The 11,926-nt window shown below is 46.3% G+C and overlaps 1 protein-coding gene across 2 annotated transcripts in view; it reads right to left on the reverse strand.

Moving 5' to 3' along the window:
• SH3PXD2B (SH3 and PX domains 2B) overlaps positions 1 to 11,926 on the reverse strand; it is a 107,613-nt gene that overhangs the window by 56,139 nt on the left and 39,548 nt on the right. For both annotated transcript variants that reach the window (XM_012722573.1, XM_012722572.1), the window contains exons 3-4: positions 8,368 to 8,443; positions 1,044 to 1,120 (exon numbers count right to left, since the gene is read on the reverse strand). In XM_012722573.1, coding sequence (XP_012578027.1) covers positions 1,044 to 1,120; positions 8,368 to 8,443 — 153 coding nt within the window. The remainder of the gene's footprint in view (positions 1 to 1,043; positions 1,121 to 8,367; positions 8,444 to 11,926) is intronic.

Raw genomic sequence — 11,926 nt, forward strand, 5'->3', positions numbered from 1 at the left:
TTCAGTACAAACCTTGTACTTCTTTTATTAACTTTACTCCCAAGTATTTTATTCTTTTTGATGCCATTGTGAGTAGAATTATTTTCTTAATTTCATTTTGGGGTTATTGTTAGTGTATAGAAACAGAATTGATTTTGTATAGTGATCTTGGAACCTGTAATTTTTTTTGTTTTATTGTTATTGAAATACTGTTACTTTACATCCTTGCTAGTGTTTTGACAATATAGTGTATAGGATTTCCCCTGCAGGTGTAGTCATTCTAGCATACTCCTACCACTGAAGAACCTATAGTCCTCCACCATCGTCCACTGTACTCTCCACCTCCATCCCCTTGTTTTTGCCTCTTTCCCTCCTCTTTCTCCTCTGAAAGTTGAAGATCTACAGTCAGTTTTCACAGGTTGTCCTTAAAGTTTACCTTCATCTGGTTTTTTTCATTTGGTTTTTTTATATTCCATGTGTATGTGATATCATTTGCTATTTTTCTCTTTCTAGTTTACTTCACTTCACAAAAGCTCTTTCAGCTGCATCCATGTTGCCACAAAAGGCATGAGTCAATCTTTTTTATTGCTTAGTAGTATTCCAGTGTGTGTATATGTGTGTGTGTGTGTGTGTGTGTGTGTATGGGCATCTGTGTACACACATCTTGATCCACTCACCTGTTTTTAAACACTTAGGTTGTTTCGTATTCTGTGATCTTACTAAACTTGCTTACTAGCTCTAGTTTTTTTTTTATGGCTTCTTTATGATTTTTTTTATAACAGAATCATGTCATCTGTGAATGAAGGCAGTTTTCTTGCTTTCCCATTGGTACAACTTTTTTCTTCCTTGTTCTCATAGCTAGAACTTTCAGAACAATGTAGAACAGAAGTGGTGAGAGCAACTTGGTTCTGATCTTTTTGTGAGTTGAGGGGTGCAAAAAGTGCTAATTTCTTTAACTATACACATTTTTCACAATGAATATTTTGTAGCCAGAAAAGGGAAAGAACGAACACAAAACTATCTACAGGGAGCCACAGGGAGGCGTTGGCATTTCTTGGACTTACCTTACAGTATTCATCAATTGGTATCAATCGTTTGACAGCCACATCCCGAATATGACTTCTTCGGAAGAGAATTTTGCCTGCAGAAGATGAATGGGCACAGAGTTGGAAGGGAGCAGTGGCAAGTTCTCAGCAACCTATGAAGGTGTGGAAGTGGCTGCCTCTCATAGACTTGAGTGGTATCTGAATTCCTAGCTGCAGCAATACCTAGGCTGGATGTTTACATGGCTTGGGTGACCAACAAAGTCTGGCTTGTGGCATTAGAGCAAGGGTTTGAGTGAGTAGAACCCAGTGGGTAAGTTTTGGTGAGTTAAGAGAGGCTGGAACCAACCCATGGAAAGATGGGACTCTTAGCCAGTGAAAAGGATGCTGAGAAGAAATGCTATCTGAGGTTCCCTATCCAACTTTCAGGCTCTTAAACCAGTTGAGCGGGACAACAGATACTCAGATATGCCTAACTTTATTTTCCTTTTCTTCTACTTTATGCATTTTCTGTTCTTGTCCTTTGTTCCTATGCCTTCCCATCTGCCTGGAATGTCCTCAACCACCATCTCTGCCGGGAAACTCTTCCCTACATGAAATGGGTCAGGAGCTTCTGCCTCTTTCTGAGCACACATGTCACTGTTGATTTACAGCAGCATCCCTGTCCTAGATTCTTCCTACCAGTCATGGGCCTTGTACAAAGATGGGCTAAGATTCAGTCAATTTGGTGCCCCTGCCATGTGGCATTTGCATCTGATGAGTGTATAAAGGTGGATTCTACCTGTAAAAGTGAGACATTCCTCCAACTCCTGCCCCATGTGCTGTTTGTCACAAAAGGGTTCCAAGTCTCCCGACCTCACCAAATACTAAGGCCCTCCCCTACTGGTTGGTGACATCCTAAGCACAATGCTCAGGTACCAGAGTCTCCCATCTGACATATGGCAATGGCACATAGGTCAGTGATACACCAAGACATTGAAACATCACGAGTGAGTTTGCTTAAATAAAGCAAATTAGTGGGCTCCCAAGATTCTGACAGGTGATTCTGCCATGGGGAGATGGTGGCAAAGCCTGTGCACTGAAGGGTAAGGCAGCCTGTGCTCACTGTCACTTAGACATGGGTGGGTAACATCAGAAAGAGACATCAAGAAGTGACAATGAGGGGATGCAGAGGAGCCCTCTGTCAGGCATGGGCAAGTTTCTGGGCTAAGTGAAGGTCAAAGAGGAAGGCACATGAAGACCACAGCCCTCGTCAGCAGAGCATGAAGATCCTAACAGCTTCATCTGCTTTTGGCCTGAGGAGGTGGATCACATGAGAGGTGTATGGATAACCAGCCTACCATGCTAAGGAGAGATTAATCCCTGCTAGATGGTTCTGGACAGACTGCAGTCTCTACAGATAAGATTGAGTCAGCAAGAAAAGGACAATGGGAAAAGGTCAGTGAGTTTTTCTAATACGACAGAAGGGATCCTGGGAAGTAATCAGTTGATTTTTAAAGATTTGCAATGTAATGTGATAGGGACATTTGCACCCAAAAGACCATCCAGTTAATCTGACATTTAAAATAATTGGACAACTTGCTCTTGGGCAAAAGGACATTCATAGGAAATTAGGTAGACATGGCCAGCTTAATGGGGCGCTCTCCCTTTGCTTAATTCCACCAATTAAAGAAAAAATACAGTGAGATGAAATACACATTCCTCCTACTCCGAGCTGGGCTCTCCTTTCTTGAGACTGGTCATGGTTTTAATGTTGACAGGACTCAAACTTGTGATAAACCATGTTTGTTAGAAGAGAGGCAATAAACAGAAGAAAATACACCCCAGGATTCAAGGACAGGGACAGAGGCTTTTTGCTTTCCTTTTAATGCTTCCCCCAAAGCCCATACCATAAATATTTATGGCTTCTGGAATCAGAATAACTTCATGATATTTAGAATAAAAAAAGCAAAGGATGCAGCAAAGGAGATTCACAACCTGGCTTCACTGGTGTTGTGACAGAAACTTTGTGCCGCTTGGCAGTGGGAATGCCACAGGGACATGGCAGTCATGTAGCAGGCCTGCAAGGCGGGACTCTGCTCGAGCAGAAGTGCTGGTGCCATTTACTGTCATCATATAGGAAAGCAAAAGCTGATCATGCACCAATGGTACGAGGCACAGGATCCAGAGGGTGGGCTAGGAATGGGGGACAAAGTTTTACAAGGGAAAGGGGAGGGGACATTGTGACCATGTGGCAAGAGACACTTGCATAAGCTGATCGATCACAGGCAGAGTTATCCCAAGACCGCCATCGAGACAGTTATGTCATAAGGTCAACAGCGGCCTCAGTGTCCCAGGCCTGTTTGTGATACGGGGCTGTGTTCTGTTGTGATTTGTGAATAGCAAATAGGCCATAGTTGCCCATAAGTGCCAGTTTGTAGGAAACAGCACCCTGGAACTAAGGATCGCATTCCCTGATGGATGGGTGCTGGCTCTGTGGGAACCATCAGGGTTCCTGGGTGGAGGGACTATCTCCTGGAGCTGACACTGTGGGCCAGGCCTTCCATAGGTGGGAGTGTTCCCTTCCCTGCTGGATGGCTACTATCCCTGTTCCCAATCCTCAGAAAGCCCAGCATCTTCCCACCTGTCACTGTGATACAATTCTACTGGCTCTCATGGCTTTCAACTCTGAGGAACATCCTAAGTCTTCTGGAAAAGTAAGGCATACTAGTGAAAAGACACCCCATCCAGCAAACACTTCTTGCCCTCTAGTCTGTTTTTCAAAATGAGAGAGAAGTCCCTACCAAAAACATTTTGATTCCATTTTGGTATAATATCCGAGGAAAGGCGTTCAGGGGGCTGTACAGGTTTCTCACTGAGAAGGCAGTGAAGCACCTAAACAGACAAGAACAGGGGTGGTGCTGGTACTGGCCCGGGGCACAGACCCAGGTCGGCCCTGAGTACCACTGCCCAACCGTTTCAGGTGACAGGCCGGGGTCCCAGTGTCTCTGGGGGTTGTAACACAGGACAAAGCGTCACTCCTATTCCTCTGCAGCCTCATTGGGGCTGGAAGCCCCTGTACAATGGCTGGCCTGTGGCGGTTGCCTCTGACCTACTGGGCTGCCCTGGAAAATGCACTTTTTCCCTTCTTACAGTCTCAGTCTCCTCACTTGTAAAAGGGAGAGCAGCCATCCCCATCTTCGCAAGCAGAAAATCTCCCTGTCACACCCAGCAGAGCTTAGCCCTCCACACAAAAGGGGAACTTAAAAAAAATTGTTAGACGATGCCGCAAAAGAGCACAGATTCTTCCTTATATATCTCCTTATATAATCACACAGTGCTGTTAACCACTGTCAACTCCATTAAAAAAAAAAAAAATTATTGGCCCTCCCTGGTGGTGCAGTGGGTTAAAGTACAGCACTGAGAAGCTAAAGCCACTTTTGCATGAGTTCGATTCCCACCTGCCCCGGAGGTGACCACATGGCGTGGCAGACCTCTTCTGACCCACCTGCTGCTCCCCTCAGCAGTGTACTTCAAAGATCTGCCTGTTCTGCTCCCCACTCTGTCTCTGGTGAAGCCTCTCACTGCCCCTGCACCTCTGGCCTGTACCCCAGTTCTGTATGAATAAATAAAATAAATCTTTAAAAAAATATATAAAAATAAAAAAAAATTTAAAAATAAACAAGGAAATAAAAAATTTTAAAAAACCAAAAAAGGGACATGTTCTTTTCTCAATAACCAGCAGAGATGGAGTCACAGGGCAGAGCTGTGTGGCCAGCACCTCTTTGGGTGGCCAGTGCCTCTGGGGTGAAATGCTGATGGACCAGCCACCCCCACACCCGCCTGATGTGAACTGTTGCCGTGGGAGCCTTGGGAGCCATGGGGAAGGAGGGCAAGGAGCCTCCCAGCCCGCACCTTCCTGAAGCTGAAAGAGGGCTCAGCAGAGAGAAGGCTCTGAGGAGGGAATCACAGGCTTTTGTTTTCCATAGTGGAGGAAGGCCAAACTGTAATTCTTATTTTTCAAGCAGCATCCTCTGCCAAGTTGGCTTCCCCCACTCCAACTGGGGTGGAAAATCACACAAGGCCCCTCCTGCTGCCTGCTCTGTGCTCACATGAGACTTGCTTTTGTTCTGCTGATGAGATAGTCTTGGCAGAAAACTGACCCCTAAGAGAGGGGACACTTCTCCCCGGCACCCTGACCTTGCCCTAGCCTCGAGGAAAAGCTAAGAGGTGGGCTATGAAAGATGCCCCAGTGGGACCTCGCCAAGCTGCAGGGCAAAGGGCTGAGTTCTTGAGAAAAGCATTTTCACAAATTCATGGGTGGAAAAGGATGATGTAACCACAAAGGCTTTCCGGGGCTTGGGAGAGGGTCGGCTTAATCTTCCCTGGTGTGGGAAGCTTTTCTAAGAGCTGGTTTAGTCTTTTTTTTTTTTAATTTAAAAAGATTTATTTATTTATACATACATAACTGGGGTACACAGGCCAGAGGTGCAGGGGCGGTGAGAGGATTCATCAGAGACAGAATGAGGAGCAGAACAGGCCAACTGACTAAGTACACTGCTGAGGGGAGCAGCGGGCGGGTTAGGACAGGTCTGCCGCGCCATGTGGTCACCTCCCAGGCAGGGATCGAACTCGTGCTGAAGTGGCTTTAGCTTCTTAGTGCTGTGCTTTAACCTGCTGCCACCAGGGAGGGCCTGAGCTGGCTTTGTCTTTTATCCAGAGAAGAGTTAGAACTTAACTACCCTGCTTTCCTCCCCTGAAGAAACACCTACATTTAAAGCCCAGTTCAACTGGGATACCCAGATTTTTTTTTTTTTTTTTTGTTAACATTTTCATTTTTTAAAATCTTGGGTTATTTTATTTTTATTTATTTTGGTATGGAAGAACTGGGGTGTAGACCAGAGGTGTGTGGTGTGAGAGGATTTACCAGAGACAGAGTAGGGAGCAGAACAGGCAAAATGACTGAAATATACTGCTGAGGGGAGCAGTGGGTGAGACAGGAGAGGTCTGCTGTGCCATGTGGGTAGCTCCCTGGCCAGGGATCATACAGGCCACAGCAGTGAAATATGAACTGCCAAGAAATTCCAAAGGAAGGTCTCAAGAGCCCCCCCCCCTTTTTTTTAAAGATTTATTTATTTGCACATACAGAGGTGGGGTACAGGTCAGAGGCTCAGGGGCGGCGAGAGGCTTCACCAGAGACAGAGTGGGGAGCAGAACAGGCAGATCGACGAAGTACACTGCTGAGGGGAGCAGTGGGCGGGTCAGGGGAGGTCTGCCACACCATGTGGTCACCTCCGGGGCAGGCGGGGATCGAACTCATGCGGAAGTGGCTTTTGCTTCTTAGTGCTGTGCTTTAACCTGCTGCACCACCAGGGAGGGCCCTCAAGACCCCTTTTAAGGAGACCCTACTACGTGACAGGGAGAAAAGCTGGTGAAGCAGAGGTTATTGTCCCATTTTGCAGATGTGGCTACTAAGGCTTGGAGGAGGACGGCATCTGGCCCACTAGAGATCTCGGGGCTGGGTGTGTCTGACTCTTAAAGCGTATGGCTTGGAGCACTGACAGTTGGCTGTTGTAGCTGGCACAATGGTTTTCTCCAGTAGGAAAAAAGAAAAGAAATTCCAGTGCAATTGCACACTTTTCCCGTGGAAGAAGTAAAATGTCTAGCTTGTTTAGGCAAATGGTTCTCCCAGTAGAGATGGGGGTCTGGCAAATATATCCACCCTGCTCTACACTATTCAAGGTGAACAACATCTAGAAGATTCCACTGACGTCAGAATACTGGAGTGAGAGAGAGAAGACTGGGTTCTTACGTGAGTCTCCCCATCACCAGGCCTGCTTCCTTTTGTGTTACGTGAAAAAGATTGGAAAGGCCTTTCCAGCTTTATTTAGTTGTGATTTAGAGGAATTGTAAACTTGCTAATTATCCATACATGAAAATAATAATAAGTGCTTAACTGCTGCTAATTATGTGCTAGGAGTTTACCTAATCCTCACCCAATCCTATCATTTAAATGCCAGGGTTATTTCCTATTTGCAAATGAAGAAAGGCAACTTGGCATGCTTAGATGGTTTATCCAAAGCAAGTGTGGATGATGGGGTGTCCTACAATGTGCACCGGGGGAATCTGGCATGGATTTTGGAGTCAACCATACCTGTGTCTGAATCCTAGCTCTGCCATGTGTGCAAGTGTTTGTAATTATTCTGAGGCTCAATTTTCCTACCTGTGAAATGGGCACAGTCATGTCTCCCACTGCAGGACTGTTCTGAGGCCTGAATGAGGTTATGAATGTAAAGCACTTGGCCCAGGGTCTCCCCAGAGCAGGTACAGTTAGCGAGTATTACTGGTTTGGATAGGCCAAATTTTCTTGAGCTGAAGACTTGCTGCCATTCTTTTAGTAAAGAATTTGGGAGGGAAAGGAATACTGAATGCACTGAAAGCAGGGACTAGCTCCTTTTGTATTAATTCTACCACTTAGAACCTGGCACTTAGAAAGTACTTGGTGGCTGCAGGCAAGCAGCATTTTTAAATGGTCCCCCAAAGATGCCCCACACCACATGCTCCTCCCAGGCTCCCAGGCTGTCAATATGATGAGATCTCATACCTAGAAACTTCTTACATTATACTCCACATTGACCATAAGAGAGGGAGCCAATCCTGGATCAGAAGATCTGGCTGGGGGCAATGGAATCGCATGCACCCTGAAATGCAGATAGTTTTCTCTTACTGGTGGCAGAGGGATGGCAGAGATCCTGGAAGCATAAGGATCCTGCCCACTCAAAGGTGGAGTGGACAGTGGGAGCCGAGGGACTTCCCCTCTGACAGCCAGCAAAGAAACAGCATCTTGGTTCTCTAGCTTCAGGGAACCGAACTCTGCTAACAACCTGAGATCAAAAGTGGATCCTCCCCTCAATCCTCCAGATAAGAGCCCAGTCCAGCCAAGACCCTGACTTCAGCCTTCAGAGACTCGAACCAGAGAGCCCAGCCAAGCCTGCCTGGACTCCTGACCAATGGAACCGTATGCTAACAAATGGGTATTATTTTAAGCTGCTAGACAGGTGGCAGTTTGTTTGATAGCAGTAGGACAGTAACACAGCAGCCACATAACAAATGGCATTCATTACAAAAGCGTTCTGAACCCTTATTATCACTTAGGGGTAGGAGACCTTGAGGAGCCCAGGCAACTGTGTTGCCTGAGGTCATATGGGTGGAAAATGGTGGAGCATCTGGGCCCAAAGTCCACATTCATAGCCTAAGCATGACTAAGATGCTGGTGGTTGGGGAACGCCTGAAGGAAGATGAGCTGAACATCTGGGAGCTGGATCAGATTCTCTGGGGCGCTGACGGACTGCTGGGTCTCACTTACCTGGCAGAAAGGGAATGATCCGCTGTTTTGGGTCCTTCTGTCCTCCCTCCATAGGAAATTTGTCCAACATCTGCATCTAAAGAGGGGGGGGCGATACCAAAACTATGATCAATGCATCCTTGACATTTAAAAGGACTTGTGAAAAAACATGTTTTGATATATAAAAGCTCACTTTGTTCAGCTTTTCACCAACCCGAAGTAATGGGGAGGGCAATACTATCAGGCTTAGGAGCTCCATGCAAAGAGTCTTCTATGTCCGCAGCTGTTACACTGGTAAAGCTGAAAAGGCTGGGAAGGAGTATTCTCGGGTTTCCGAGGGTCTCTAGCCACAAAACTGGAAATGTGAGTGACACTCCCAGGGCCACCAGAATGCCAGACAGAGGTCAGCCTGTTTCCTAAGAATTACAGGTGATGGTGGAGAGGGAAGGGAGGCTTATATATATATATGTAGCATTGAAGATGCACCCTTGAAATTTATGTGGTATCACAGATTAATGATAAACCAATAAAACTTTATTTAAAAAAAATAGCAAATTTCTAAATCAAAGATTTGCCCGGTGATGTCAAGAAAAGAACCACTGAGGTTCATTGATCTGGTTAGGTCTCTGCCCATCAGGTCATTCTATTCCCCTGCCCACTGAGCACTGTCCAGGTTGGCGCCACAGAGAGCTCTGTGTCTGGATCTGGGCCAGGTAGTGGTGCACAGTGATAAAGAGACTCCTTCCAGAGAGGAGATGGAAAAGTAAATAAGGGTCCTCCCTGGTGGCGCACAGCCCTATGAAGCGATCTGCAGCCACTGCAGTACGAGTTCTATCCCCAGCAGGAAGGTGACACACATGCATGGTAGGCCTCTCCTGACCGACTCACTGCTCCCCTCAGCAGTGTGTTTCAGTGGACCCACCTGTTCTATTCCCTCCTCTGTCTCTGGTGAATCCTCTCACCCACCTGCACCTCTGGCCTGTACGCCAGTTCTTGTGTGCATAAATAAATAAATCTTTTTAAAAAGGAAAATCAAGGATTTACAGGATAGGCACAGACTGCTGTGGGAGTGTGAGGAGGAAGTGGGACAGAGTACTCCAAATGAAAACCTTTATTATAGCACTATCAATGCCTCACTGACATTCTAAGAAGTCGATGTGGAATGTTTTGACAGATAGAATCGCAAGGATTGGTAACTTGGGAAAGTGATCATAAACGCTGGCTTCAAGCCATACCCATGTTTTAGATTCAAGTTGGGTTGGGGTAATCACAAATATTCTGGTTCTTTGCTGAGTCCATAGTATGTGTGTTTTTCCAACTCCTTGAAATGAATGTGGCTAATTACTTGTGAGCAGGAAAGACACATGTCACTTTGGGATGGAAACATCAACCATGATTCACTACTCCCAACTTCCCTCTGCTATGGTGACTGGCCACACTCCAGGTAGTACCTTCTCTGTTAGCCTGGGTCCCGGATTGAGGATGCGCAGCCTCTCTGATGGAGTGAGAAATTAACCCTTGCCGTCTAGTAAGGCTATTTGTTATAGCAGCATACTCTAACCCACCCTGACTAGTACCTGCACCCAGGAGTCTAGCAGAGTGGTAGGCAGCCCTGAGCTTCCTAAAGCTTTCCATCATTTTTCACCATTAAGGAGAAAGTAAGCCTGGCACTCCAGATCTATACTTCTGAGAAAAATGACAAAGCTTTGACTAGCTGGAGAGAAGTAAGAACAGCTGTAGTACAGGCATTTGGGGAGGGAGTAGGGAGTGGGAGTGGAAGAGTAACATGTAGATAGACACCAGGCATGGACTTGACTCTTTAGAAATATTCTCACAAGAAGTCTTCTTAAGACTTTTTCAAGGTGGATGTTCTTACCCAGGAAAAAAGCCCAGGGAAATGGGGACATCTGCCATGGGCCGCAGCCAGCAAGTGGTGAGGCAAGAGAGTGCAGACTGCGTAATCTCTGCCATCACATCACCCCTCTCCGAGATGTTACAGGACAATTTAAAAGGCCTGTGACACAGTACCACAGAATGGCAGCCCCTGCCCCTGCTGTTGTTTCTGGTGACACCTCTCAGTAAGGAGGTTCACTTCAGCTAGGCTGGCACCCTGAAGGGCTGCTGAGATGCACGGGGAGGGGTAGGGATGGGTGGGGGTGTGAGGTGTGGGGGTGTGTGTGGGTGTGTGGGGTGGGTGGGTGGGGTGCTCCAGAAGCCTGGGGCTGAGCTTACATCCATGTTCATGGACGCTATGGTTTCCAACTGGTCCCTGCTGTCTGCTGTATTCTGGTGGGGAAATGCTTGGTCCACCATCATACAGACACTGATGAGTTCACAGCTGGCCTTGCCAGAAATGGCAGGCTTCCCCTTTTGAACCAGGAGCTCTGCAATGCTGGCATACAGTAGGCACTCAGTGGAAACTGGCTAAACCCAAGAAAGCAATTGAGAGAAAATTTTAGGGGAGACGGTGTTTGTCATATGTTTGATTAATAATGTTTGTATTACTAATATTAAAGAATAGTTGTTTGGGAGTGTACAACCAAACAGTCTTGTCAGACACCTAAGTTTAGCAGACCTGCAGCAATGGCCTGTCACAGAGGGGGAACAAGGGAGAAGAGAGACAGGAAACAGCCTGGGGTCATACAGTTAAGTGATGTCCCCACTAGGTTAAGTATCTTAATCTAAATCCCATTTTCTTCCAGTAAGATCACTTCAGAGGTGGCTTCATGAAAAATCTGAGAGGATGTAAGTTTAGTATTTTATGCAAGGTGAACAGCTTGCTTTCTTCTTAAAGCAGAGTAAATAGTCTCAACTGCAGAGTGTTTTAGAGATCTATTGGCTTTGCCTAACGTGATCTTCTTTTTCCATCTCAATTGTGTGTGCAATGCTGAAACCCCATGAAAGAGAACTTAAAAGAAAAAGAGGAAAGTGCCACAAGCCCACTCCACCCGCCTCCGTGCCCACTTCCCTTCTCCTGATGCCAGGAAGGCCTGTCTGGATGTACACACAGGCTACAGAGCGTCAATCGCTCAGTCCTCCCCGGGGCTGTTACTGTTCCACCTCAGGAGGTTACTCTGTCACCCTTTGTACTGACTGGCTTTTCCCAGATAAGGGGGTGGGGGGTCCAAAGAGCCGCAGTGTCTCCTCCAGGGTTATTAAGCTGAGGCGACAAACCTGGGTTTGAACACCACAAAGTCAAAACAGATTCAGGCAGTTCCTGATTTTCCAAAGGTCATTTTATGCCACTTTGCTTTTAGGAAAGACTCACATTATAGCCCATTTGCATGAACTGAATGTAATCCAAAGAGGATTTTCGCTTTTATGACAAAAGCTGAAAAGCAAAAAGCATTCCCTGTTGGTTTTGCTTTCCTAGAGGCACAGCAACCCTGCAGTGAGTGTGGCTCCACCAGGCTCCTTCCCAGGGCTTTACACAGGCTGTGTATTATCGTATCATTCCCCTCTTTTATTAACCGTTAATGTTATTTTAGGCTTTATGTGTTATTCGGTATGATTTGGGAAGTTATTTTTCAAGTCTGGGAATGTTCAACATTTTCCATCTAAATTACTGGTGTTTCCTTGT

The sequence above is a fragment of the Condylura cristata genome, unplaced genomic scaffold (genome assembly GCF_000260355.1).
Source record: "Condylura cristata isolate star-nosed mole 26May11 unplaced genomic scaffold, ConCri1.0 scaffold00008, whole genome shotgun sequence".
Taxonomy (NCBI): Eukaryota; Metazoa; Chordata; class Mammalia; order Eulipotyphla; family Talpidae; genus Condylura; species Condylura cristata.